The sequence below is a fragment of the Pogona vitticeps genome, chromosome 4 (assembly GCF_051106095.1).
Source record: "Pogona vitticeps strain Pit_001003342236 chromosome 4, PviZW2.1, whole genome shotgun sequence".
Taxonomy (NCBI): Eukaryota; Metazoa; Chordata; class Lepidosauria; order Squamata; family Agamidae; genus Pogona; species Pogona vitticeps.
In genome coordinates this window covers 37,441,492-37,469,384 of record NC_135786.1, presented here as the reverse complement: position 1 = coordinate 37,469,384, position 27,893 = coordinate 37,441,492, and the positions used below count along the sequence as shown (strand labels likewise).

Here is a 27,893-nt window from a genome sequence, read left to right as displayed (position 1 = left end):
TTCCTTTACATGATCATGTCTGGAATGTAAGCTGCTGCACGTTTGAGCCTTGGATGCACACATGGCTCTTCTATTAAATCTCAACATAATTCCTTTAACACTCAGGGGGCTGCTTGCAAATATAGCATTCTAGGGTTACACCATTGCTATTTTAATGCTAGTGAAGGTGATGACAAGTCATAAACATACACAGCCTTCTTCTGCATTGCACACTGTTGTCTTTTATAGGGAACATATAAAAGTACATTTCTAGCATGTCTAATGGCTGCAGAGCTCATCCGCACCCATCCTTGTTTGAGCAGAGGGACCCTTAATAAGACCTACAGTAGATACCACAAAAATGGTCCTCTAAGGTGAAAGAACGGCCATCCTTGATTTCATATATGTGCAACAGATTTCTTAGAAATGTGATGAAAATACTTAGGGTAAAGTGTGCAAGCAGTCAAAACTAGGATGACTGCAGTCAGCAGTTTACCAAATACTAGCTAACCACAGCAAACACTATTGCATGAGATATCTGTACTTCTGGGTTTGTAAATGTTACCCAGTTAACACATGGTATTAGAAAGAAGCTTCAGTTTCTAGAATTCCCAGCCAATGTTGCCACTGCCCATGCTTGATGAGGCACCCTGGAGGTTGTGATATAAAAATGTGTGCATGTGTGAGAACACCAGTGGGAAGGCAGCCTCATGAGGCAGGGGCATGGGGGGTGGGATGTAAACAAGAGTTAATTCAATATATTTGGCCAAATGTTGTAGCATTGCTTTTACACATATATTAGTCAAAGCTGGCTCCAAGTTTGAGCATCCCTCAGCAAAGTGATATCCTGGGGGTACCCCCCCCCTTATAGTATTAAAACAAAAATAAAAATTGAGTAACAATTTGTGAGGAGGGCAACAAGGATGATCAGGGCACTGGAACTCGAGTCTACAAGGAAAGACTGAAAGAACTGGACATGTTTAATCTTGAGACAGGAAGACTAAGGTGAGATGATACACTTTTCAAATACTTGAAAGGTTGCACAGAGGAGAGGCGAGATCTGTTCTCAATCATTTCACAGTACAGGAGATGTAATAATGGGCTCAAATTACAAGAAGCCATGAATATGAGGAAAAACTGCCTAACTGTAAGAGAAGAATGACAGTGGAACCAATTAGCCCAGGAGGTGGTGAATGTTTCAACACTGGAGGCATTAAATAGAACTTTAGACAGTCATGCATCAGAAATACTTTGACTGGAATTCCTGCATTGAGTATGGGGTTGGACTTGATGGTCTTAGAGGCCTCTTGCAACTCTATTATTCTCTGATTCTCAGATTAGTTTATTTAGCTTCTGCTTCTGATGACTATGGAGAGAGGACAGTAACCCATTTCCAGAACTCAGAATATTGTATTATAAAAGGAATTAATCACATTACTCATTACACCTTGGCAACTAGATCTTCTTCTTTTCATTATAGTTGTTTCATTGCCCTTTGGGTATCTGAGTGATCTGCTTCTGCTAAGGTTTCTAACATATGGAGATCGATCTGCAGCAGTTCCACAATAGAGTTCTTCAATGATTTATACTTCTATATTTCTCTTTGTGTAATTCTTTGTCTAGAGCACCCCAAGATCCGGCTGCCCCGTCACTTGCGAGAATTGTACATGAAGGTTGTGGGAGAGACGGTGAACCTGGTGATCCATTTTCAGGTAGGCAGATCATGGTTTCTGTTTAGTTTCTTTTGCCCTTGGAGACATGAGCCTCTGGTTTGACATTCTAAGCTAACAATAGTGAAGACACCATGGTTGCAGAAGATAGCAAACTCTGACTAGCTCTAAGGTGGGTCTCGGTGGACAGTAAGTTTTGGTAATGAAAGCAGGAGCAATAAGAGTAGATACATTGGTCCACTTCCAGACCATGTCAGTTTCTCAGTGCATATATTTCAAATATGTCAATTTTGTCTGATTTCCGAATCAGTCTGCATTAAAAAAATGCATCAACATTTTTATTTACAGTTTCCTCAGCCTTATATATTCTGAACACAGTCAAAACAAGCATATATTTTGTACACAGTTTCTCCAGAATGGCATTATATTACAGACTGTAATGGCTAAGTAAGCCTAGGTTTTTTGCATATAATTTTTGAGCCCAAGACTACATCACAAAATGCATTCCCCAAAGAATCTGTGTTTCAGTCTATGTGTAAGTCTGGGAAGTATGATAACTGAACATTTTGATTAAACTGTAGACTGACAAAATTTCTCCCATTCCAAGTAGGAAGTTGACTCGACTTTAAATTAGAATTTATGAAAGTTCTGAAAGCAGTTCAGCTGCAATGGGATTTACCAGATTCCTGAGGGACAGAAGGAAGTTATGTGACAAATGGAAATACTGCTGGTTGAGAGGAAATTAATTAGAGCAAATGAGGGTTACAAAGAGAGTACAGCAGAAACCATTAAATCCCAGACTGCAACATCTAAATAAGTTCAAGCTGAACAGAAGTGTTTCACAGAAGCATTTCATTTCTATATTTCAAGCCATGCAAAATCCATCAGCCTTTGGCAATCTCCCTATCCTCAGAACACTAATGAAAAATTGCCTTGTATTGATTTCCCTTGACGTTTCAGGGCAGTACGTTCTGTTACTAAATCTTCTTTCATCTTCCTGATTTAAAGGACTTGTACCTATGAAACAAACTATCTCTATATTTTAATCAATGAAGTCTCTGTCAACATTGTTGATTGCATTAAGAAGGGAGAAGCGATGTGCTCCAGTCCAGCACAGGAGCGGGGTTGTCACCCAGTGTCTAAAATAGCTCTCTACCAAAAATAGCAAGCACTAACCAGATAGAGGAACACTAAGAGGCTTATAATAGGGTATGGCTCTTCATGCATTGCCTTAGTTCTTGTGTATTTGTAGAGAGATGGTACTGTGGATCTAGATCCCTCACGTAAAAGAGCAGCTGCTAGTAGCAACTGCATTTGATATATAGTACATTCATACTAGCTTTAGTAATCCTGTGGGGTGGTGTTACATCAGAATCCATGGCCTTTGGGGAAATTTTCTGGATGAATTTTGCATGCATTTATCTCTCCCCCCTGACACACACACATTATGCCCATCTACAAACTATGCCTGTGACTGTATAAAAAGCTGTTGCTAATCCCTTGCAGGGATGGAAATAATTATTCTTCAAATAATCCAGAATATATATGATAGTAAAATAAATGTGTGTCTTTAGTCTTCTGATTTAGCTCAGACATTTGAATTAAGCAAACCACAAAAACCAGCTCAACAGTTCATTAACTAAGCACTCCTCAGAGTACATTTTCCCACACCCATAGTCAAACAAGTAGAACTAAGCAAGCTGTAGCAATTCTGTTGTGCATACCTTTCTCAGGGAAAGCCAAAGCCACAGGTGACCTGGACCAAAGATGGCCAACCTTTGGATCCCAAACGAGTGTCTATACGCAACAGCGACAAGGACTCCATCTTCTTTATCCGGCAAGGACAACGCACAGATTCTGGAAAATATGAAATAAGTGTTAAGATCTTAGATGAATTAGAAGACAAGGCAACAATTCAGCTCCAGGTGGTTGGTAAGGTCAATACGATCTTATATGTAGTTTGCTTTATTGTCTAAAGAATGACTAATCTAGGTCAATCAAAACCCTACTGTATAGCAAGATTCTCTAAAGCTGAGGTGAGCAACTGGTGACCTGCCAGACATAGTTGGATTGCCATTCCGTGCAGCCATGGCAAGCAAAGCCAAGAGGGGCAGATAGTGAGAACTGCCATCCAGTAGCATCTGGAGGACCATAACTTGTCATAACTACTACTTCCTGTATAATGGTTAACTGGCATAATTAGATATTTTGTTGTGTGCCATTTATGCCACAGAGAATTTCCTCCAGTTCCTGTTGCAGAGTTGTCTAGGTTACATAATTGGATAACAGGAAGTTCTGTAAAGACATTGAAGAATTTGGAGCCCTGTTTCTGGCATTAAGGCAACACTTATGTCTGTTGGCTGAAAACACATCTTATCATGAATGAAGCATGCCTTCCGTGGTGTTTTCTTTCCGCTGAATGGCTAAATGGCTGTTGCTTGTGTTACCTCCTGCCTGCTGTTCCATCAGTCTTTGCTATACATAGGCAAGAAGCTGTATGCTAAGATGTCAGTAATAACAAGTTTGCCTTTTGTGGGTTTTTCCCCCCAGAGAGGCCTGGCCCTCCTGAGAACCTCAAGCTGGTAGATGTGTGGGGTTTTAATGTGGCGCTGGAATGGACTGCACCCAAAGATACTGGCAATGCTGATCTCACTGGTTACACAGTCCAAAAATCAGACATGAAGACTAAGGTAAGAACTGAGGATTAAAAGGGCTAATAAGTTTGTTACGGGCTGTCAAGTTGGAACTGACCCTAAGTGACCCTAATAGGGCTTTCAAGGTAAGTGAGATAATTAAGGAATGGTTTTGCTAGTTCCACTGCCCTGTGAGTTTCCATGGCCAATGGGGACTTGAAGCCAGGTCTCCAGAGTCCTAGTCCATCACTGTAGCCACTATACCACACTGGATAATCACTGAGATGGATATAGTCCAGAAAAAGAGGAGCTGAATGTTGAAATTCTTACAAAAATCAGTTGTGGGCCCTGTAGTCCTCATCCTAACCCATTTTCCAAAATGGATTTAGCTCACCTGTTACTAAAGTTTTTGGGAAAATATTTACCTTTCTAGAGTCTTTCACTGTATCCCAAACACACTTTCCTGGAAAGAAGTTTCATTGAACTCAATAGGGCTAATTTATCAGCAGATGTGCAGAGGATTGCTCCGTTTATCTTGAATTAGCTGGAGGATTTACTTTAATCATATCTATGACATAGATGTAATTGAACACTGTGTATCTACTTTTATGTAGAGAACGCAAGAAATTCTCAAATATACCCTGAATTTGTTTTTAGCAGCATAGAAACTGCTGTGCCATTTCCATCTCCTTAATTCTCACAGCAACCCATGAGGCAGGTTATGATGAGAATAAAAATCATGTTAAGGTCACTAACTGATTTACAGCTAATTAGAGATTGGTTCTCTAATTTGGTTCTTCATACTCTGAGAAATGACACAGGGAGAGTAGCAGGAATGCCCTGCTTCACAGCATGAACATGTTTTTCAGACCCTGGAATCTGCATGTTAATAGTGTCATTAACATGCTCCTGATTAAAAATCCAGATTAACATTCCAGGCATCTACAGCTTGTCTGGGAAATTCATTCATGTACTCCATATTAGTGACCTTAACAGTTCAAGGTTCTGTTGTTTACCTACAAAGCTCTCCACTGTTTGGGACCCTCTTGCTTGGCAGAGCACCTTTCCCAATAACATCTACCCAGGTCTACGCAGGCAGTGCTTCTCCAGGTGGCCATGCCCAAGGAGGCTAGGAAAACATCAACAAGAAGTTGGGCTTCCTCAGGTATGGCACCCACCCTCTGGAATCAGTTCCCAGTCAATCTATATCTGGTCCCCCTTACTTATGTAAGCCACACTGAGTCCTTTTTTTTAAAGAGAAAGAGTGGGTAAAGATACACAGAGAGAGAGAGAGAGAGAGAGAGAGAGAAAGAGAGAAATTCCAAGCTAGCTAAGCACTTATCATAGCAAGAGCTAAATGACTTTGTCTGGATGGACAATTTTGTCAATTTTGCTTTGTGACACATTAAAAAAGATTAAATCTCTACTTTTTTCATGTGAATTATGAGAAAAGGTATAAATTTTGGCAAATAACTAACTGAAAAGTAATATTCACCCATTGTTGTAGTCATAGAAATTGGTCAAGATGGGCATGAAGTGCGACAAAGCACAGTATGAAGCTATCAGTCCATCTCCCACTCACCTCCAATTGGCTGGCCCACTCACTGTCCTTTGTATACTGGCAGGGTCCTTCTCTGGTGATGCTCCAATCTGGGCAGGATCTTGGTTGTCCTGTCCCCACCTCCTCAGGCAGCTGACCACTGATATGGAGGCGGAATGGGAATTCGCCCTGTGAAGCCAAGTGGCTGGCTGCTGGAGGAGGCGGGGACAGGACAGCCCCACCTCCTGACAGCTTCGTATGAAGCACTTCCTTGCACTTCATGTCCATCTCTAGAAATTATAGAGTACATAGAATAAATCCTACCTCTTGTTTCCACTAGAGAGTAGACGTGTAAAAAAGAGGTATAAACTTCTTTATTAAAGCACTTCTTCCACCTGTGTTTGATGGCACAAAAGCATTTGAGAATTGTGTCAAGTTCTTATTTTAAAAAGAAAAAGAAGAAATGGGGGAATAGAATAAATGGAATTCAGACATCTCTTATCTTTTGCACCAATGAGTTCTTCGGTATTTTGCTTGGCTCCCAGAACTCATGAGCCCAGATCTCAAGTGTAACCAAGCTTTGCCATGGGTTGGATCCCAATGGTCTATTGGGAGATGAAGAAAATCAATGTACAACTAGTATGCAAATATCACCACCATCATCTTCATCATCTTAGAACTGCAGAGCTGGAAGGGAATGTATGCCCATATGGAAATTCCAGTAGTATTTCTGTTTCATACCTGTCTGAACACCTAGAGAGACTATGGGTCTGCCCAGACAGAGGAGCGGTCTGGTTCACATTTAAAAGGTTCTTATCTTCAGTATTTTATCTCTCACTTGATCAATTCTTCTGTTCACGCTGTAGATGTTAATTCTCCTGTGGGAAAGGTCCACACAGGTCCCTGGCTTGAGAGTTTACTCACAAGCAAAGTTTACCTGGTTTACTCTCAAACATGGTTTACTCATGGTTTACTGATGTGTAAGTTTACCCCATTTATGAGGCAGTACTAGAAGAAGCAGTAGCAGAGAGCAGCAGCAGCATAAGGGGAAAACATTGGGGTGAAGGTTGGGGAGATGGAACACAGGTAATCCCCTCCTTTTCTCCACCTTTCTGCTCAGCTGGAGCTCTGCTGGGGCTGTGCTGTCTTGTGGGGGGGGGGCAAGGCTCATGAAGTTGACATGGAGTTGACTTCCTTGCCTTTTCTTGCAGCCATCATTCAGGGAGCTTCAGTGACGTGCCCAAACAGCAATGCATCAATCTCACATGGTATTAGAATTCTGCTGCATCAATTAAGGAAATATTTTTTAAAAGTAGACAGAAATAAAGAAAGGGGCTTCTTCATCTTCCCTTTCAATGTCACAACCCACCCAATACATCACAGCATTCTCACCTCAGATAATGCCATCCACAGGTCCATTTATATGTGAAATAACCATCCACACAGGCTACACAACAAGATAATTAGAAGCACACTAAATTGTACCAAAAAAACAAAAAACACCCTAGCACTATGCCAGAAAGGAGCAGGACTACTCTTAAATGGGCACGATGGAGCAATCTAAGTAGAAATATGTGTGGATGCCATAATTTTCTTTGAGCCAAACTGTACCAACAGCAATCTATATACCTGTCTGGACAGGGCTCACGTCTTTCTATAGCTCAGAATACAGACTTTTCCTCCTCTAGATATTCCAAGCAAATGTGTTCTATAGCTGCAAAATTCTTTCTGCTAGGTGGCACTGTTATATTTATTTGTTCATTTGCTACATTTCTATCCCACACTGCCTTCCTGTCTCAATCTTCACAAGAAACCTATATGGTAGATTGGACTCAGAAAGGGAAAAAAATGACCCAAGAGCTCCAAGTAATTTCATATAACAGTGGAAATCTGACCCCAATTTTTAAATTCTATTACACCGCACTAACACTGATTTAGATTCTGTGTCCACTCATCAGGAGCTTTGACTGTGTAGCAAAATACCCATCAGCATCTACCTCATAATAATTGAGAGCACATTAATTTGACGTGTACAGAATTTGGCCACAGTTAACATAGAAGGAAAGAAAGAACACTGATAACTACTATGGGAAATGAAATGGTCAGAGTATTTATAGTATTGAATCACGGAAACAGTATATTGAATAAGAAGGTAAATCAGGATTTTTTTTTAAAAAAAAGTATGAACAGAATTATTTAAAACAGCTAAGCAGTCAAAACAGCCCGATAAATATGCCCATATTTAGTGCAACATTTTTTTTCTCTTGAGAACCTTTTAGTCTCTGGTCCCCTGTCAGCTATATCTATTTCCGAAATGGCATTAGGTCAGCCTGGTTTGCTTTTGTAGCAGAGCTTTGTTCCTGCGATCCAATCATAATTCTCCTGGACTTGGCACCCTTAGCTATTTCTAGAAGCCTGGAGCTGCGGCATGTGCCTCACGTAGTTGCTCTGTAGAAATATTCCTAGCATTTCTGGGTGTGTTCAACCATATGCTCAGGCACAATGTACACACATAAGCAAGAATGCACATTTAAGAGCTACCATGTACATAGCTATGTGGCATGTCTGTAAGTTCTTTCAACTCATGTACACACAATGGAAAGCAAGGGAGTAGTCATGTTTTTTGAGGTTTCTGCAGGTAATGAGGACAACACGTGCTAATCTTTAATCTGTATTCTCTTCTGTTGTGTTTTATGAACCAGTTCATAGTCATGCTTTCCTGGCCCTCTGTGGCGTCCACCCTCATGCCCATTTGCTTGACCTTCAAGCCCCAGAGCACACGAAAGCAAACGCTCTCTCCTTTTACACTTGCTGCCACCAGGTGATCTATAAATCACCATTACTTCAGAAAGATGCAGGTCCACACTTCAATTTCTTTAAAATAAAACTTTAGAATCACCATTACTTCAGAAAGATTCAGGTCCACACTTCAATTTCTTTAAAATAAAACTGGTTTATTGATTACAGTGATTCATAAATATCTTCAGTAGCTAATCACATCTAAATTTCCCAAACTACACACTCTATTACTCTATCTGGCTTTTCTCTCCTACCTGACTCTTACATTTCTCTCACTGACTCTATCTCACTTAATCTGATTTAAAACTCCTCTGACTCTCTGACCCCGTCTCTTATAGCATCTCTCTTGACTCCGCCTCTCAGCAACATGAATATTCATTAACCATTACATAATACAACAAGAACCATAGATCTAATAAATGGGGAACGCTACACCCTCCATCCTTAGACTTTTTGTTTATTTCTGTTCTTTTACAAATTTCTTCTCCATGTACGAGGATGTACTAAAGTGAAGCACTTCGTATTCTTCCTTTCAAACTGAGAGACTACTCAGATGTTCACAAAAATATACATGGCTACATGGTGTAGCCTTTTACAGAAGGAAACCTTTAAGATGTGGAATAGATAGTCACAAATGTTGTGTCATACTGTAAAAACTCCTCCATGCCTGTGAATCAAAACTCTCATACTGTATCAAGATACATGACTTCTGCACTCTTCTGTGCAATATGGAAGAATCTCAATTGTTCCTTATATGTCACATAGCTGTGTACATGTTAGATCTTAAATGTACATCCTTGCTTATATGTGTGCAATGCGCTTGAGCAACTGTCAGAAGAGCAGTTCTTAGTATGGCCCATAAGTTGCAACTAAAAGTAGGGGAAGAGGAGAGATGACTACAGAGAAGATGAGTTTTTGCTTTGTTTGTTTGAATTGTATCCTGTCTTTCTCAAGAAGGAATTCAAGGTGGCTTGCAAATGGTTTGAAAAACACAAATATTAAAACAATTTCAAAATCTAGAAAAATCACATTGTGAAAAATGATTAAACATGTTAATTATTAAAAGGGAGACAATAAAAACCCTGTCAAGACTAGTTAAAAACACACCTTTACTAAATGATTTGGCAATATGCAGGAAGAGCAATAGCGGTAAACAACAAAAATTAAACTGGAGGGAAGCTGTTATGACAGGTGATACCTCTTCCTCATCCGCCCTTAGGTAAAAAACAACAAATTCAACTCATCATCATCCTAGGACAGGTCTGCTGGTGGATGATGTCACCTGTTCACAGTTCTTATCTTGGGATAGCTTGGGTTGCTGCCTCTCATAGTTTCTAGAAATTTACATATGTGGCTGAAAACAAATGGTAAGTGTCTGAAGAGGCCAACAGTATGGACACTTCATGTTTAATGTTCAGTTTTCCATGCTTTCCAGCAATGGTTCACAGTTCTGGAGCACTACAACCGCACCAGCTGCACAGTGTCTGATCTCATCATTGGCAACAGCTACACCTTCCGAGTCTTCTCAGAGAACCCCTGTGGCCTAAGTGAGAAAGCTGCTGTCAGCAAGGATGTGGCACACATCAAAAAATCAGGTAGGGGCCGAAGGTGTATGGTAGAAAAGAGGAGAACAGTCTATCCTTTCTCTTGTAGAACTAACGATAAGTTGGTTTAAAGGTCCTCCATGAAAGACAGTCATGCCAGCCAGGGTTAGAAGCTGATTATCTCCAGCCTGGGCCAACCATTGGCTATGTTGGGGACAGAATGGGGGCTAGTACTGCAGTTGGTAGAAGAACTTACCTTGAACTCGCAAAAGCTGGAAATGCATGATTATCCTTTCAAAAAGTTAAACACAGTGAGAAAGAGGAATTGCTTCTCATGGAGTGTGTGCTTCTGGTAAACAGTGCTTCTCTCCGCCCGCTCCTGTTTTAGTATTACATGAGAAACTTTGAAACCTGCTCTGTCTCTTGTTTACTATTACATACTTGTCTTTCCCTTTGCTTAGCAATTATGTACAAATCAGAGAAGTTTAACAGCCGGGATTTCTCTGAACCTCCCAAATTCACCCAGCCTCTAACTGACAGGATCACCACCCGAGGCTACAGTACTCAGCTGGTCTGCTGTGTTCGCGGCTTCCCAAAGGTGAGCACAGTTCTGGGTTGGACGTTCTTTGGACAATGACCCTCCATAGTAAGACAGCATCCTGTAGCAAAGCCAGGAAAAATGATCTGAGGTGTTTTCTTAGGTACCATGAGATGGGCGACTTCCTTTATTGTTACGAGATGATGTTAGTTACTGGAGGACAGGTCCATCTAGTTCTGTTTGCTGTTACTTTTACAAGTATTCACACTATTCTGTCTCTTGACATGGTTCTTTTAGCTAAGGATTGTATTACAGTAGTATTTGGAGAAGTGCAGTATCCAATAGACAGCTATGTTTCAGTCCAACAGAGGTAGATTAGGGAAGTGTGGCTCCTTAAGCATCTCTTTAGATCGGGGGTGAGAACCATGTGGCACGGCAGATGTTGCTGGGTTGGACTTCCATAATTTCTAGGCAGTATTGCATTGTGAGGGATGATAAGAGTTGCAATCAAAAAATATGTGGAGGGCCACGTTTTCTCCATCCCTGCTCTTGCATCATTGTGAACTTCTCCCCATGAACCCATATTTAACTATACTGGAACCTGCTCCTCCCTTTTGCTGTGAAATGCCAGGTATACAACTTACCCTATCTATTTATTTTCCCCATTTTGACAGGGACTGAAGGTATTGTGTTACATTCTACAGTAGAGAACTCTCAACAAATGATTACTTGGTTCATGACAGATATTTGTAATTGCCCAATTGACTTACACAGTATTGGTAGTATGATTATAAGTAACCCAAAGTGAAAACAGATATTATATATAGCCACATAGCCTGTTGTTAGAAGAGGAAAATCCTTAAAAGATAGCTATATGAGAGTGTCACTAGTGGAATGTCACCTTCTGGAGTATGCAAGTTACTTGCCTTCAGGACTTAAGCAAGGATTCCTTTGATGCTTAAATACAAATGAGTGCCTCAGACTCTCTAACACAAATTACTTTTAAAATTGCTTTGCTTTGGCTCCTACTGCATAATGAAATAGCACTATACATGACATTTTCTTGTGATTGAGGTGGAGACATATGCCTTTTCCCAACTTCCTGGATGCCCAGAAATTTCTTAGAATTTGTTGGGAACTCATAAGCAATAGAGTGCAGAGGGCTTGATCCGTCTCACAGTAGAAAAAGAAAAAGTCATAACACGAGATTCGTAGATTGACTCAATAAAGGAATCACTGCCTTTAGTCTGCCTGAGAGGAGCTGTTAATGACTGGAAAGAGAGAGAGAGAGAGGCAGAGTGATGGATACACTTTGTGCAACCCTTTTTCAGAAAAAGGAGGTTGTGATCTGTGACAATACCAAGAGATTGTCAGTAACACCCTGTCTTTCCAAGTAAGAAGGGTAACGTTAGAAAAGTAATGAAGGGCACAAATTGTCTAGAAACCTTAACTAATTAAGGGGGAATTGCTGTCAAACTGGAGCAAATGAGCCTCCCCTTCTCTTTATGAGATATGTGTTCATTTCTGCTGTTTCAATCCCATTGCTCTGTTTCAGCCCAAAGTGATCTGGATGAAAAACCAAATGGAGATTCGAGAAAACCCCAAGTACCTAGCTATCATGAACCATGGTGTTTGTTCTCTTGAAATCCGAAAACCCAGTCCCTTTGATGGGGGGATTTATACCTGCAAAGCTGTGAACCCTTTGGGAGAAGCCTCTGTAGACTGCAAGTTAGATGTGAAAGGTAAATCTATTTGGGCCATTTGCTCAAGCGTTCATGTTTTCGTGCAATTTTCAAACTTTTGAAGGGAATTTGGTGGCAGTTCTGAAGGAATTCCCACAAGAATTTGGATTCTTTTATCCTTTGTACTTGTGCCAGGCTAAATCATGCAATGAACTGCAGATCAGCTCCTCATAGAGATGTGCTCGACATGTAGGATCTGCTTGCTAGATGCAGTTGAAGGCTAACATTCTGCCATCCATATGCTCGGAATACTGGAATCCCATTCCATCTTTGACATTCCAAGCACCACTAACATACATTGTTAATCCCGGTTACCATTTACATAGCTCCCTGGGATATTCTTTCATAGTGCTTCTAATACATTTTTGGCTGCAATCTTGACAATGAGTCTGTTAGTATGTTCCTTATAATGCAGTAGGGAGGGAGCCTGAGTTACTGCAGATTGTCTAAAGACCTTTCCCAGATGCAGATTTAAAAGAAATTTTTAAAGAAATGGAGAACTTCCCCTTTGTAGGTAAGCGAAAAAGAAGCTTCTCATTTCTAAAGATCATTAAATGGTTTAGGCAAAGCAAGGAGCAGGAGACAGGAAGAGGGGACTTTTCTTTCTTTCTTTCTTTCTTTCTTTCTTTCTTTCTTTCTTTCTTTTATTCCTTTCTTTCCCTTTAAAGGTCATAACAAACAGGATTGCTTGAGTTGTGGTGTGGATTGCCCCAAATGGCATACCACACCTCAAAGTGACTCTGCTTAGCATGATCTAGACCAATAGCTCTCAACCTTGGATCCCCAGATGTTCTTGGACTACAAAAAATCCTGGCCAGCATGGCTAGTGGTGAAGGCTTCTGGGAGTTTTAGTCCAAGAACATCTGGGAACCTGAGGATGGGAACCACTAATCTAGATCAATTCAGGCTAGGATAACTGGACCTTCTAATCACATCCAGAGTTGTAACAATTATGAATAGCCTTCCAGGCATGAGATGGAAAGCCATGATCTTCTGTTCCCCTGATCCGCTGTCTGAATCATGTGGCATACTATGGTTCATAGGATGACAGGCCCTGATATCACACCAACTTGGCTTATGGTTCTAAGTTAGAGGAAGTAATTTTTTACTAAATGTTAGGGAATGTTCTCTATAGTCAACACACTAGAAAAATGATCTGGCTTCGAAAGAATGTGAGAGGTTAAGAATAGTCCCAAGAAAAGGGTGACAAGGCATCAATTCAGGAATTTTTTTGCCCTTGTGGCAGGATTCCCAAACCTTAAGTCAACAATTCAGCCAAAGCAGAAACAGAAAACATTAAACAACAACAACAACTAGCTAAGACAGAAAGGGTGTGCATGTCTTCCTCTCGGCAAACTTGACAATCAAAAGGATGACATACCATGTGTTACATCAGATCGTGTTTCCAGACTCTGGAATTTGGTAACCTTGAAGTATTTCCCTAATAGGATGCATTTAAATTTAACTATGCAGCTGAGATATTAATTTCTACCCCACTCTATTAATGGCAAGGACCACCTGCAAGTGAACTGACTGGCCGCCTTCCTCTATAGGAGCACCAACCCAGCTGGACAGCCATAATTTATTTCCCACACAAGAATGATGCTCAAATTTCCTTACTGTAGGAAAGAGGTTCCCAGCCCTCACGAGGCAGATCTCCCAGGCAAACAAATATAATATCCACAAGAATTTGCTCCTCTTGTTCCAAAGATCTCATCTAAGCAACAGATTCAGGAGATGTCAAACACTTGCAAGCTATCAAACACATTTCTTACTTGACAAAGTCCAAGTACTTAGAAGGGATTTCCCATTCCCCTTGTAATGTGGCTTCAAGTTCTGTTATTTCATAGTGCTTAAGACAACCTGCCTTAAGACAGAGACAGCTCAGTTCCAGCTGGAGGCATGAACTATAGTCAGCTAAAATTGTTGTCTTTGTAAAGTTGCCAGAATTTTCAGAGAGAGTAAAAATACACATATGTACAGGCACAACAATCCTCATTATTGCTTGCTTATGAAATTGTTGACAAACTACAGCACATTTAAAAGAAAACCCAGATATTTTGGACAATATTGTTAACTGAACCAACTGATTTGAAAGACTAGTTTAGCAAACTTCTGAATTACATAGTGGTGCTGTCCAGCCCCAAACAGAATTTTAAAATCTTGTTTGCCCACCATACCATAGCATACCAGACCATAGCATACCAGATCAGACCAGACTTAGGTGTATGAGGAAATAAAATCTGTTTTTAAATTATATTACCTCAGGCTGACTGAAACTATTCCATTATGAATAAATAAAAATAGAAAACTTCAATATCCCAATACCTGAGTCTTATCATGTGATCTGAACAGGTAAGGGCTAAGAAACAGAGTTGCACATGCTGGCCTTGAACCCCAAACTACCACCCTCTGCTTGCTCGGGTGCTAACCTCTCCATCTTGAGCAGCAAGGTCTGCAGAAGAGTTCTGCTTGGATTCACTTGCATGCAAGTAGAGCACTGTGCAATCCTTTCTCTCTGCTGACCTTCCCCCTCTCCCATTTAATCTCCTTCTGTATATCTCTGTCTACCCCCTTGTAGTTTTCTTTGTGTTTACCCTCTCATCTGTTTCCCTCTTTCTCTCTCTCTGTCCTTCCTTGTTGAAAACCCTATCCCAATACAGCAATTGGGCTCAGAGGAAAAAAGTGATTTTGACTCCCATCCCACCCTGTTTCAAGCATTAGTTCCCAACCTTGGGCAAACCAGGTGTTCTTGAACAGCCAACACAGCTCGTGGTGAAATCTTTTGGGAGCTGCAGTCCAAGAACATCTGGGTTACCTAAGATTGGAAACCAGGGGCAGATCTACTATGAAACTAATGAAGCTTAAGCTTCAGGGCCCTTAATCCTGGAGGGGGCCCAGAAGTGATTTTAAAAAATTGTGGTGTTTTGTCATGGAACCACCTCATTGAAGAAGTTAACATTGGTTACCAAGACTTTGTTGCTGATTGCAAAGGAGACCCCACAGGAGTTCAAGCTTCAGAGTCCACAAAATGTAGGTCTGCCACTATTGGGAATCATGGCTTTAGAGTGCCTGCTATTAGGGGGTGGGATCTGAGAGTGAAGTGTTCAATTCTCTTCAACACAAAATAGCTCCCCCCAGCACAGCAAAACCCACATTCTGTTTGAACCTTTATATCTCCAAAGCCTGGCACCGGGTGCTTCTACCAAATGAGGTATGCCAGATAATCAACAGGGAGACAGCTGTTTCAATAATGTGCGATTATGGTCTGGTCCTTGTTTTAATTCTGTACTTCAGCTGTGTTGTTAGTTTTCAAGCAGTTTCTAGCAGCTTAAATTGTATTTTAGTTCTATCTGTTTTGTGAACTAACCAGAGAACCTCAATTACAGGGTAGCTATATCTCTTTGGGAAATAAATACAATTAAAGGTAGAATAAAGGGTCTATCTACACAAATGAGATTTTTTTTCTTCCTAGTAAGCCAGTTAGGGAGGCCAGGAGAAAGGTGATCTGTCGAAACAAAGGCTGGAAATTTCCAATGTTTTGCTTTACTCAAATAAAAGGCAGTAACCATACCAATTAAAATCCTGTTTATTTCTGTTTCGATTTAATATCGTAAACTCCCTCTGCAATAGCTACCTATCTGGAGAGTGCTGTAAGTGTACAGATGATTGCTCAGTCTAAAAGCTACAGAAGCCCAACCCTCCCACTTCTCCCTACCCCCCTCCACACACAAAAGAGCAAAGTTGCAAATCTTATGTGAATGAAACTGAGGCTGCAACTACATGGTCAAATACCACAGGATTTGCTCCGCTTATAAAATGTGTGAATTTGAAGTATTTGAAGAATACTTAGTTGTTGTTTTTAACTAATCACATGATGCAAAGGCTGATTTGAATTGGTCCAGAACTTTTTGGTCCCAAAACAGCTTTTTTTTCTCTACTGCTGGAGGGTTTCTTCTTTTCAACCCAGAACAATTTGAACAGCTTTTGTCCTATTGTTGGTTTTGATACATTCTTGTAAAGATGTGGGAGGGCATGTCTGTAGCTGGTGTTTTGGTGATGTAGACAGTTGGGGCTTGATGTTCGGGACTGTGGGAACACATCCACATATTCTTTTCTCTCCTATGATAGGCAACTGAATTTTTTTTATATTTAAAAACAAAACCTTACATATATGAGATTAGCCCTGGGTTACTCTGTCACCTTACCACTGGGACCTCATTATAATCATTTGCTGCATTTACACCCATAAAAAGATCAGCAGAAGCAGGATCAGAGGAAGGAAGGAAAGAAGGGGGCTGTGGGCTGGAGTGTGAATTGCATTTCATCCAGGATGAAGAGTGAACTCCCAAATCAGCACCTATGTGAGCACCGACTGTGTTTTTAAACATAATAGAGGTTGAGAATCAAATTACAGCAAAGCCAAATTGCTCTTATCTCACTTTTCAATGTAGTCACACACTAAGTCAGAAAGAGGTTTTAGAAATGGTGAAGAGTTTCTGGTATGTGCTCATATTAGGAGGGGAACTTTAAAAAGGAGTCAATAATCACTCTGTAAAAGAGATTCTGAAAAACAAGAAACTTTAAACATATAGTGCAGTGGTTCCCAAACTTTTTGACTTGCAACTCCCTTGACTTACTGGCCAGTGGCCATGTCTCCCCAATATGATACTTTGGGGAGCGGAAGGGAGGGGAAGGATGAGTGGCTTCCATGGCACCCTGGCTGGGTTTTGTGGTGTAACAAAGTGCCATGGCACACAGTTTGGCAACCACTGATAGTGGATCAAACACAGTTCACTGTCTCTAATCACCTCCTTGTGGTACTGAGTCCTGGTGGCATGAATCCAGTGGTGGTTTTTAACTATTAAAATCTCCCTACTCTGCCTCATGACTCCCAAATGCTTCCTCAGGGCAAAGGGGAACCCTATGGCATGTCAGAACCTGAAAGGGGGGGGGAATAGGAAGATTTCAATTACTTTATTTCTGGCACCAGATACAGTTTACACTGGCATAACAGGATTTTGCTCTATATGTGCTTTTTTGTGGAGCATATAATGAAGAATTTTAGAAGGGTGAATATATTTGCAAAGGAATAGCTCCCTTCTCTTTCCTGGAAAAGGTTCTAGTTGAGCCACCTGGGGTCCCCATGGAATCTTTCCATGTAATATGAGAAGTTCTGATTTAAAGTTGAAAAGCTTGTGCTGACAGTAATATGTTGCCAACAGGATATAAGCTATAGGCATGAAGAGATGCAGCCAGTCATGCATACTAATGTTAGTATTTTTTTAATATATTTTTTGCAGTTCCAGAATGAAGATGGTATGGAGAATCAGATGAAAATTAAGGTGTGTTTGCAACCTGGTCCATCAGTGATTATGCCAACTTAAATATCGGCTCAAAAGTCAGTATCAGACATTAGACCACTGCATTGCTACAAGACTATTTGCCATTACTGCTGGTGCACCTAGCTGTGTCATGCAGAGACAGGGATGTAGTGGAAGGAAAGATGCAGATCAGATATTTACCCTATAAAAATTGTGCTGGGGGTTCTGCTTCAAGAATTTATGTCCCATAGGGCAGGGCTACCCATCAACCAGATGGACAACATCAAAGTGAGTGAGACTGGGTTCTGCCCTGCATGTCTGCCCTGCATTTTTATTTTATTTATTATTTATTTGTATTTATTCTTTTGATTTATACCCCGCCCCCCTAGATAACGTCTATTTGGGGCAGCTTACAAAACCATAAAATCATTAGGTTAAGGTTAAGGTTCCCCTTGACAATTTTTGTCCAGTCGTGTTCGACTCTAGGGGGCGATGCTCATCCCCGTTTCCAAGCCGTAGAGCCAGCATTTTGTCCAAAGACGACCTTCCGTGGTCACATGGCCAGTGCGACTTAGACATGGAACGCTGTTACCTTCCCACCAAGGTGGTCCCTATTTATCTACTCGCATTTGCATGCTTTCAAACCGCTAGGTTGGCGGGAGCTGGGACAAGCAACGGGAGCTCACTCCGTCGTGTGGATTCAATCTTACGACTGCTAGTCTTCTGACCCTGCAGCACAGGCTTCTGCGGTTTAGCCCACAGTGCCAACACGTCCCCAAATTTAAAATCATTAAATAACAATAAAAACATCACAATCAAAAATAAACAACATTCATAATCACAAAAAAACATTTGTACAACAATATAGCATGATCAAGATGGGGAATCCAAGAACAGAAATATAGAATTCAGGGAAAGACTGCCTAAAGAGCCAAATTTTTAAATGGCTCTTAAAAACACCCAGCGTGGTAGCCAGGCAGATCTCTGATGGAAGGCTGTTCCATAGTCGAGGGGCCACTGCCGAGAAGGCCTGGTTTCTAGTTCTTTCTTTCCATGCCTCTCTCGGTGTTAGGCCCCTCAACTGACACTCCTGGCTATGCCGAGTAATTAGGGTAGATCTGGGTGGGAAAAGGCGATCTGCCAAATACCGAGGTCCCAAACTGTTTAGGACTTTATACGTCATCATTAACACTTTGAAGTCGATGCAGAAGCGAATGGGCAGCCAGTGTAGGGCGCCCAGAGTGGGAGAGATATGCCGGTGTTTTCTCACCCCACTAAGAAGTCTGTCCGCCGCGTTCTGCACCATTTTAAGCTTCCACATCAATCTCAAAGGTAGCCCCACGTAAAGCGCATTGCAGTGGTCTAATTGTGAGATTACGACGCATGGATGAGAGTAGTGAGGGACCCCCCATCAAGGTAGGGTCGCAGCTGGGCGATCCGCCACAGATGAAAATAGGCGGAGCGGGCCACGGACGCCACCTGGGTTTCCATGGATGTATCCCCAAGCTGTGGACCTCACTCTGTGTGGTGAGAGACATCCCCCCAAAAGAGAGGGAGTCTCCCAAACCGCCAATGGGGGGCCACCCACCCTCAAGACCTCCCTCTTGTCCGGGTTTTGGTACCTGTTTCCTTCACTGTCTGCATTATTCTCTCTTTCAGTGTTTCCTGTTGACGTGAACATAGACCTCTTTAAAAACTCCTTCTTGGTCTCCCTGGTCTGGAGTGATGCCTCGTTTTCACAACCAGTTACTACTGTGATTCCTAAAAAGAACCTGCAACTTGGAAGTGAAATTTTTACTCAAAACAGAAGTGTCACAGGGGGAAGAATCAACCAAGTCAGCTCCATAAAGAACACTGACTGTGCCTCCTGCCACCACGGAGGATGTCATTTATGCTTTTCTAGTTTTGCGCCGTGCAATGCAGTCACCACTGGTCCTGAATATGTGTATATTTAACATGAGAATAAAAGAGTTCCAGAAGAGAATCTGAGATGGCCCTCTAACATTATTCTTGAGTGCCTGGTGACACATTCTATGCATTATCACCAACAGAACAATAAAAACACTTCAAATACAGAATGAGCTCCCCTACCGTTGTATGTGTGCATGCATGTACACATGTGCAGACATATAGGTACATGTGTATGTGCACGTATGAGTGTCACTCTTTGCACTATCCCACAAGTCAATTCAAATGAATACAACAGCTGCCCATCTGCTGTATGGCCTGGAAACAACATATCCTGGAAGTCCTCAGCCACCCTGACTACTGTGTTCCAAAACAGCAATGTTTCCAAGCTGTGGAGTGAACTATCACAAAGCACAGCCTTCAGCATATAAAGTGTTTCAGGAATATTTGATTACCTGCAGCATAAAAGGTCACTAAGAGATGTAAAAGAAAAAGCAGCCACATTTCTCCAGGAAATTACCTTCAGGCAGGGGAAATAATGAGGCTTACTGCAGCAGTTCTTAAACTTTTTCCTTTGGCAAAGCACTTCAGAATTGCTGGAGAGGGCTCTCATTGGACCACTTAGTGAACATTTTTGTTAGTTTACTAAACCAAAGCACACATACATCTTTTGCAGGGCAAAGGGGAGACAGCATGTGAATGGTTTTTTTAAAAAGGCATATAATGAAAATTATGTGCCCTAGGCCAGGCTACTGGGCGCAAGCCATTTAACTAGTAAAAGCATAGGAGAAATTACTGACCTGCACCAGGACCATATGATAATAACCATGGGGTCTAGATTTGGGCTTTGTTGGCCTGTTTGATCATCTGGCCATAATCAAAGCAACCTTGATGTCTACCAACAGAAAAACAAACAAGGGCAAGACTGACAACATATATTCTCCATTGTTCCACAGCCTTTCTGCAAACCACCCCTTTGGAGCACCCAGATCCCAAGTGGGGCATTGGCAACAGTTTGAGAGCCTCAGTTTGAGAGTCTCTGCCATGGAGAATTGATGGAGGATTTCACAAGATTGAAGTACAGATTGTATAGATAAAGTTTTAGTAATGTTTCATGGGCATCTTTAAAAGTTTGTTAAAATCAGAGAATATTCTGTTCAATTATCATAGTACAGAGGTGTGGAGTGGGCTGTGGAGAAGTGCCTGGCATTTCTCACCTCCCTATGGGGAACTTAAGGATGTAAAAAATGGTTAGCCGCCCAGAGTAGTCAGTTGACTAAATGGGTGAGGTACAAATTCAATAAATAAATAAATAAATAAAATTTGTTTTTGCCAGAGAACAGAGACACTTTCTCTTCTGACCAGCTAGTGTGGCTGTCCTCATTTTCATCTGACAGAAGCCACCTGTACCCACTGAAGCTGTGCACCCTCATTTGGATGAGATGGGCTGAATGGCACACCAGATTTGCTGCAGGAAGTAGTGAAAATGGCTAACCTAGCAGCCATTTATATCTGAGGGCAACCAGTGCCTCGGAGTGCTTTTTCCAGAAAAATGTAATTAGCGGCTTGAAGAATGAAAAGGCTTTCAGAAGCCCTATATTTGAAATAATGTGGAATTACCTGGGAAACATCAGTATCAAATATGATCCAGTAGCACCATGTTCTCATGGAAGCGCTCGCTACAATGCTAGGCATTGAGTAACTGGTGAGACTAACCTGAACCTGAACCTGTGGGTCAAATTGGTGGCATTACAGAACAGCCTCTGCTGCAGCTCCTCACAGCAAATGGCTCTCAACAAACCATAGGATTAAGCAGTTTTCCGAAGGGCAGCATCATATCAACAACTTCTACCCCCTCAGCAATGTTATTTATTCCAGAATTTTCCTTTTGTAAATATTGCCAGTGTGAGATACAGAATAGAAGAGAGTGGTTTTCTATGGCATGTGCTTAATTTCTGATAAGTGTCATTTTTCACTGGATTTACACATAATGGAAATATGTGCAAGACAACCTAAGAGCCATTAATAAAAATTGCCTCTGTCAGCTGAACTACCAGATGGATATGTGCCGGTATGTGTTTCTTGGCAGAAACAGCTGCATGTATCTTAATTTGCTTATTTATTTATTAATTATGTTTATATGCAATCTATTCCAAAATGATCTCAGGTGACTCACATAATAAAGCAGGTTGAAAAAGAGCAATTACACATAATACAATAAAGATTTTAAAAGCCTTAGAATAAATAAAAGCTAAAATGCCTCCAAGAAGAGAAGTGTATGTCCCTGTGCTAAAAAGATACAGTATATATTTCCCATTTAGATGCCAGGCAAGCATCTCTGGGGAAAGACTTTCCATAAATGGGTTCCACAACTGGAAAGACCCTCTTTCTTGTAAACCATATGACTATTTTCACTCAGAGGAGATACTCCTCAGAAAGTGACCTATGAAGCCAGGTAGAAACACATGTGAGGAGATGTTGCTTATGTATCCTTGCCTGAAGCTACAGTATTTCAAAGCTTTAAATGTCAGTACAAGCATTTTGATTTGTGCCAATGGATTGGAATCCTTTTCAACTGACAAACCACAAGTACCATATGATCCTGTCAGCCCCACTAAGCAGCCTAGCAGCTCTGTTTTGAAGTAACTGAGGTTTCCACACCATTTTCAAATGCAACATCATGTACACATTGCAGTAATCCAGTTAGGAGGCTACCAGAGCATAGATAACTGTTGGCAGACTATTCCTGTCCACATAAGGTAACAGCTGGGGTATATCAGTTCGAGATTTCACATGATATCCTTGTCATATATTGCAATTTTACAACAACCCAAGTGCCACAATCTCCTGCATCCACATTTATTTCCAAGCTCAATTCAGTGCCTTCTCTGGACCTAGCTCTCTTAGGGCTGTACAAAGTTTCTTCATAAATAGGAGGTAAAAGGTCATCCAAGTGCCAAATATTTGTGTTACTATAATTGCTTCAGAGCCAGAGGTTAGGAGTTCAATTCTGCAAGAAGAGCCGGCCTATGTAGTCAAGAGCAAGCTGCACAGTCCTAGGATGCCCCCAGAAGAATGGAATGGTAAACCATCTCTGAGTACTTTTGACCTAGAAAACCCTGGAAAGGGTCTCTGTAAGTCAGAATTGACTTGATAGTACATTTATTAGTAGTAGTAGTAGTTGTTGTTGTCGTAGTAGTGAAAGAAAATGAAAATAAATAGAACTTGGAAAAGTTACTTTGCTGGCTTCAGTTCCCAGAATCCTTAAGTCAGCATGGGCATTGATTCTGCCTGCTCTAAGAATCAGTGGGCAGACTTGAGCCTGATGTATTGAATAGACAATGCAAGCCTGCCAATGTCTGCACTTTCTGAATGTCATTTCCCTCCAGCCTCGCTGTTAGCAATCCCCAACACCAGCCATCTGCCTAAATAACATTTGCCCTCTCTGATGAAGAGTGCAGCATCCACAAAAGCTTCTGCCACAGTTTGGTGGCTCAAGACTCTCCAGAGCGACGGACAAATACGGCTACCTATCTGGAAACTGTTCCTCTTTGTGAATGAGATGCATCTTGATCACTGTTCTACTCTGCAATCATTTTTGTCAGCCAATTCACATCTCTGTGCTACCTGATATCTGATGCATACCAAATATTTGAGGGTAGTAAGGCAGAATGAAGGTGAAAAAAAAAATACTAAAAGAATCATAGTGCCAAAATATAAATAACATTCATGATGAATTTCAACTCCACATAAGGAACAAATTTGCATTTCTAAACTCAATTCACCATGAAGCAGAAAAACTGTGGATTGAAACTAGATATATTATTGGGGAAGAATGCAAAATTACAATTCCTGTAGTAAAAAAAAAACCTAAATGGATGATGGAAGACTTAACGTTGAAAAGAACAGGAGAAGCCAAAGTAAAAGGTAACAGGAATAGGGTGACAAAGAGAACAATAACAATAACTAGTGCAAAGAAATAGGGGGGAAAGGGGGAACAAGCAATCTCTTCCAGAAGACACAATAAATCAAAGGGAAATTTAAGCCCAGATTGGGAATGCTGAATGACCCAAAAGGAAAGTATAGTATCTGACCAGGAGAAAATAAAGAGAAGATGGAAACAGTATACTGAAGACCTATACAGAAGAGAGAAAAGGATGTCAGACTCCTTTGAAAAGGAATCCTATGATAAAGAAACTGCAGTTCTTGAAAGCAAAGTGAAAGCTCATCTGAAAGTTTATGGAAGAAATCACCAGAGGTAGATGAAATTAGAACTATTTCAAGCCACAGAGATTGAATCTGTTACAATTCCAACAAGAATATGCCAGCAAATATGGAAAACAAAACAATGACCCACAGACTGGAAATGTTCAATATACATTCCAATCCCTAAGACAGGAGACGTCAAGGAGTGAAGTAGCTATACAATCAGCACTTTAATTCTCTGTGCAAGCAAAGTGATGCTCAAAATGTTGCAACAGAGGCTTTTACCTTATATGAAGTGAAAAACACTTGATGTTCAAGTTGGATTCTGGAGAATCCGCATGGATTTCTACTTAGATCAACCCATCCGGCCATTTTAAGAGCTGTCACGCACCTATCTGGCACAGCACTAGGGCATGTACAGTAGTACCTCAGTTTATATGTGCCTCAGTTTATGTAATTTTCAGTTTATGATCCAAAATCCATAAGAAATAATTCCTCAGTTTATGGTTTTCACGGGGCAAGGGGGTTCACTGTACAAAAAGGACGCATCACGCCTGGAGGTTTCTAGCACCGCCCCTGTTGCTATGGCAATCCATGTTCCGGTTTACGTAATTTGCACATTACATAATGTCCCGGATGACGGATTAATTTTGTAAACTGAGGCACTACTGTATTCTTTTTTGTATGATTCAGCATGATCCTAAATGCGTAGCCTGTGTGGATGGTTAGTTTGCATCCAAATGGCTGGTGTTATCAGATATGACCTGATGTACTGTAACAGGTGGATTGTAACATTAAAAAGGAGGTCAGAAAAGAACCCTAATCTATTTTCATCATACAGTATTTTAAAAAATATTTCCTAACAGATGCAGCACAATTCTAATACCATGGTAGGTTGATACATTGCTTCTTTGATATGCCAATTACTTGATCACACACAAGGAAAGCAACTTCAGCCCCCCAAGAAAAGGTGAGGAAGCGGGTTAGTAGATTTCATGGGATCTGCCTCTACAAGACAGCACAGCCCTGGCTGAGGAGAAAGACAGAGAAAAGGTGGGTTAACTGTCTTCCATCTTCCACACCTTCACCCCAGCATTTCCCCCTCATGCCAGTACTGCCACCACAAACTTACTCTGTTGCTGCCTCCTTAATCATAACTAAACTGGATATGTTGTTGTTTTGTTCTTTAGTCGTTAAGTCGTGTCTGACTCTTCATGATCCCATGGACCAAAGAATGTCAGGCCCTCCTGTCTTCACTGCCTCCTGGAGTTTGGTCAAATTCATGTTGGGAGCTTCGAGGACACTGTCCAACCATCTGATCCTCTGTCGTCCCCTTCTCCTCTTGCCTTCACACTTTCCTAACATCAGGGTCTTTTCCAGGGAGTCTTCTCTTCTCATGGATATACTTACTTGCAGATAAACCGTGATCCAAAGACTTTTGTGGACCCTTCTCTAAACATCTCCAGCGTGAACTGAAGGGTCACCAAGTGGGAGATAAAACAGGTCACACTGAAGATAAGAACCTTTTCAGTGCAAACCAGACCACTCTAAATTCTTTGGGGGTGGGGGTGGGGGAAGAGAACTCTGATGTTTTTACGGAACTATGGAAATACAAAACAAGCCATCTTCGGAAGAGTGATTTTTCTTGTTTCACTCACCAGATGGCACCACAGCATTGATCGCCCTCCAGGGAGGAAGATCCTGGCTCCTGCAAACCTGCCCCACAACATATTTGGTGTTGTGAAACAGATTAGGCATGGTAGAATCTACTTGTTTTTACAGAAATGATTAAACATACATACAATTAATCTTTCAAACCTTTTTTAATAAAAAAAAAACAAACTGCTGCTTACATTCATCGTCTAAATTTACTTTTTGCAATAAACTTCATTTGAGAAATCATAGGATGTCAGTTCATTTTTGAAGTGAAGGACTTGGTGCCTTTAAAGTGAAGGAGCCTTTAAAATTTGCAGCAGAAAATTATTTATTGTCATAAAAGTCAGCACACAAGTCTGGGTGCTCCAGACTTTTCACCATATAATTCTCTTTTCATCTTACCACAAATATATATTTAGGAAGGACATGCAAAACAAGGCCTGCCCCTTTTTAGAAATGACTGGAATGAGGAATGACTGGAAGATCACTTTCTGTTTTAAAGAAAATGGCTCCAGGCCTAAAAGAGAACCAAATGGCCCCAAATGGCACATCACATATCCTGGAAGATTCTGGAGCAGGACGCTGGGACACAAAAATTGTTTTGGAGCTGCATAAAGATGATAGGCCCTGTTTTCTGGACCTGTGCTCTGAAATGATACACAACCCAGATCTAGTGCACTCAGGGATGATTTTTAAAAATCACCTGGTCTTTATCTATGTTTCCCCGCTTTTGTACACAGAGTTTGAAAAAGGAAGGAAGGAAGGAAAACCTCAAGTGACATCAGTACATTATCTCTTTTTTAAAAAAATCATTAGTTTTTTTTAACATTCATGAACATTTTTTTCTTAAAAATTGGATGGGGGGAAATATTAGTCCTCTGCAGCCTTTTCTACATTGGTCCCAGTCCAGCTCAGGTTAGTAGACATGTATTATATAATTTCTAGGAAGTTACCAAAAAGTGGACGTGGTGGCGCTGTGGGCTAAACCGCAGAAGCCTGTGCTGCAAGGTCAGAAGACCAAGCAGTCGTAAGATCGAATCCACGCGACGGAGTGAGCGGCCGTCGCTTGTCCCAGCTCCCGCCAATCTAGCGGTTCAAAAGCATGCAAATGCAAGTAGATAAATAGGGACCACCTCGGTGGGAAGGTAACAGCATTCTGTGTAAGTCGCACTGGCCATGTGACACGGAAGATTGTCTTCGGACAAAACGCTGGCTCTATGGCTTGGAAACGGGGATGAGCACCGCCCCCTAGAGTCGAACACGACTGGACAAAAATTGTCAAGGGGAACTTTTACCTTTACCTTTAACTTCCCTAAACTCAGGTACTGTACATAGCTACTGTGTTTCCTCCCTGAAACCTCACATGTTGAGTTGTATTTGTTGACAGATGTGGCTTTTAAGCCAGGGCTTTGTAGAGGTTTCTGTAGAGACTGGCTTTATGCTTTTAAGTCAATGTCAGTTTTAAGTGGTGAGTGAGTTTTAACTGGTGCTTAATTCTTTTTCCATGGATGTATTTTTAGTGGCTTTGCTTTTATGACTAAATTATATTTGCCAAGGTAGACCAGTCAAGCTTCATTCCCAGTGTCTTTCTGCTGGCTGGCATATGTACTTTTATTCAGACAGTCTTCTGGCGTCTATACTGATGTCCTGCTGAAGTATTTTTTGATCCAGCACTTTCAGTTTTTCTGCCATTTTCTTCATTTGTTTTTCTTGGGATAGGTCTTTGATGAATCTGAATGTTTGAATTATAAGGTTGTTAAAATTTGTATTCTATTGTTGGCTTTCTTGAACATCAAGATTGGCAAGATAAAAAAAATTAATTCAATCAATTATATTATTTCAGGGATTTATATTGTGTTTATGTTGCCTGTGCATATTCAGTATGTGCATCCCAGGGCTCTGTTTGAACTTAGGATGATTGTGTGGATAGGAGACGCATTGCTGTATGAGGTGAAACATGTACATATTTTGGGCTTACCTAGCTGCAGTGCAAGGGAAGTGGTGGCATTGCGGGCTAAACCGCAGAAGCCTGTGCTGCAGGGTTAGAAGACCAAGCAGTCGTAAGATCGAATCCACATGACGGAGTGAGCGCCCATCACTTGTCCCAGCTCCTGCCAACCTAGCAGTTCGAAAGCATGCAAATGCGAGTAGATAAATAGGGACCACCTTGGTGGGAAGGTAACAGCGTTCCGTGTCTAAGTCGCACTGGCCATGTGACCACGGAGGATTGTCTTCGGACAAAACGCTGGCTCTATGGCTTGGAAACAGGGATGAGCACCGCCCCCTAGAGTCGAACACGACTGGACAAAAATTGTCAAGGGGAACCTTTACCTTTACCTTTAGCTGCAGTGCAA

General features: G+C 41.2%; 1 protein-coding gene across 1 annotated transcript in view; it reads left to right on the top strand.

Annotated features, from left to right (window-relative positions):
• Nucleotides 1-19,753, top strand: part of MYBPH (myosin binding protein H) — a 29,343-nt gene extending 9,590 nt beyond the window's left edge. Inside the window, exons 4-11 of the mRNA XM_072997102.2 lie at nt 1,603-1,691; nt 3,383-3,581; nt 4,200-4,339; nt 10,057-10,216; nt 10,627-10,763; nt 12,259-12,445; nt 17,749-17,790; nt 19,429-19,753. Of these exons, the coding sequence (XP_072853203.2) occupies nt 1,603-1,691; nt 3,383-3,581; nt 4,200-4,339; nt 10,057-10,216; nt 10,627-10,763; nt 12,259-12,445; nt 17,749-17,759 (923 nt within the window). The 3' untranslated portion in view covers nt 17,760-17,790; nt 19,429-19,753. The remainder of the gene's footprint in view (nt 1-1,602; nt 1,692-3,382; nt 3,582-4,199; nt 4,340-10,056; nt 10,217-10,626; nt 10,764-12,258; nt 12,446-17,748; nt 17,791-19,428) is intronic.
• The last annotated feature ends 8,140 nt before the right edge of the window (nt 19,754-27,893 follow it).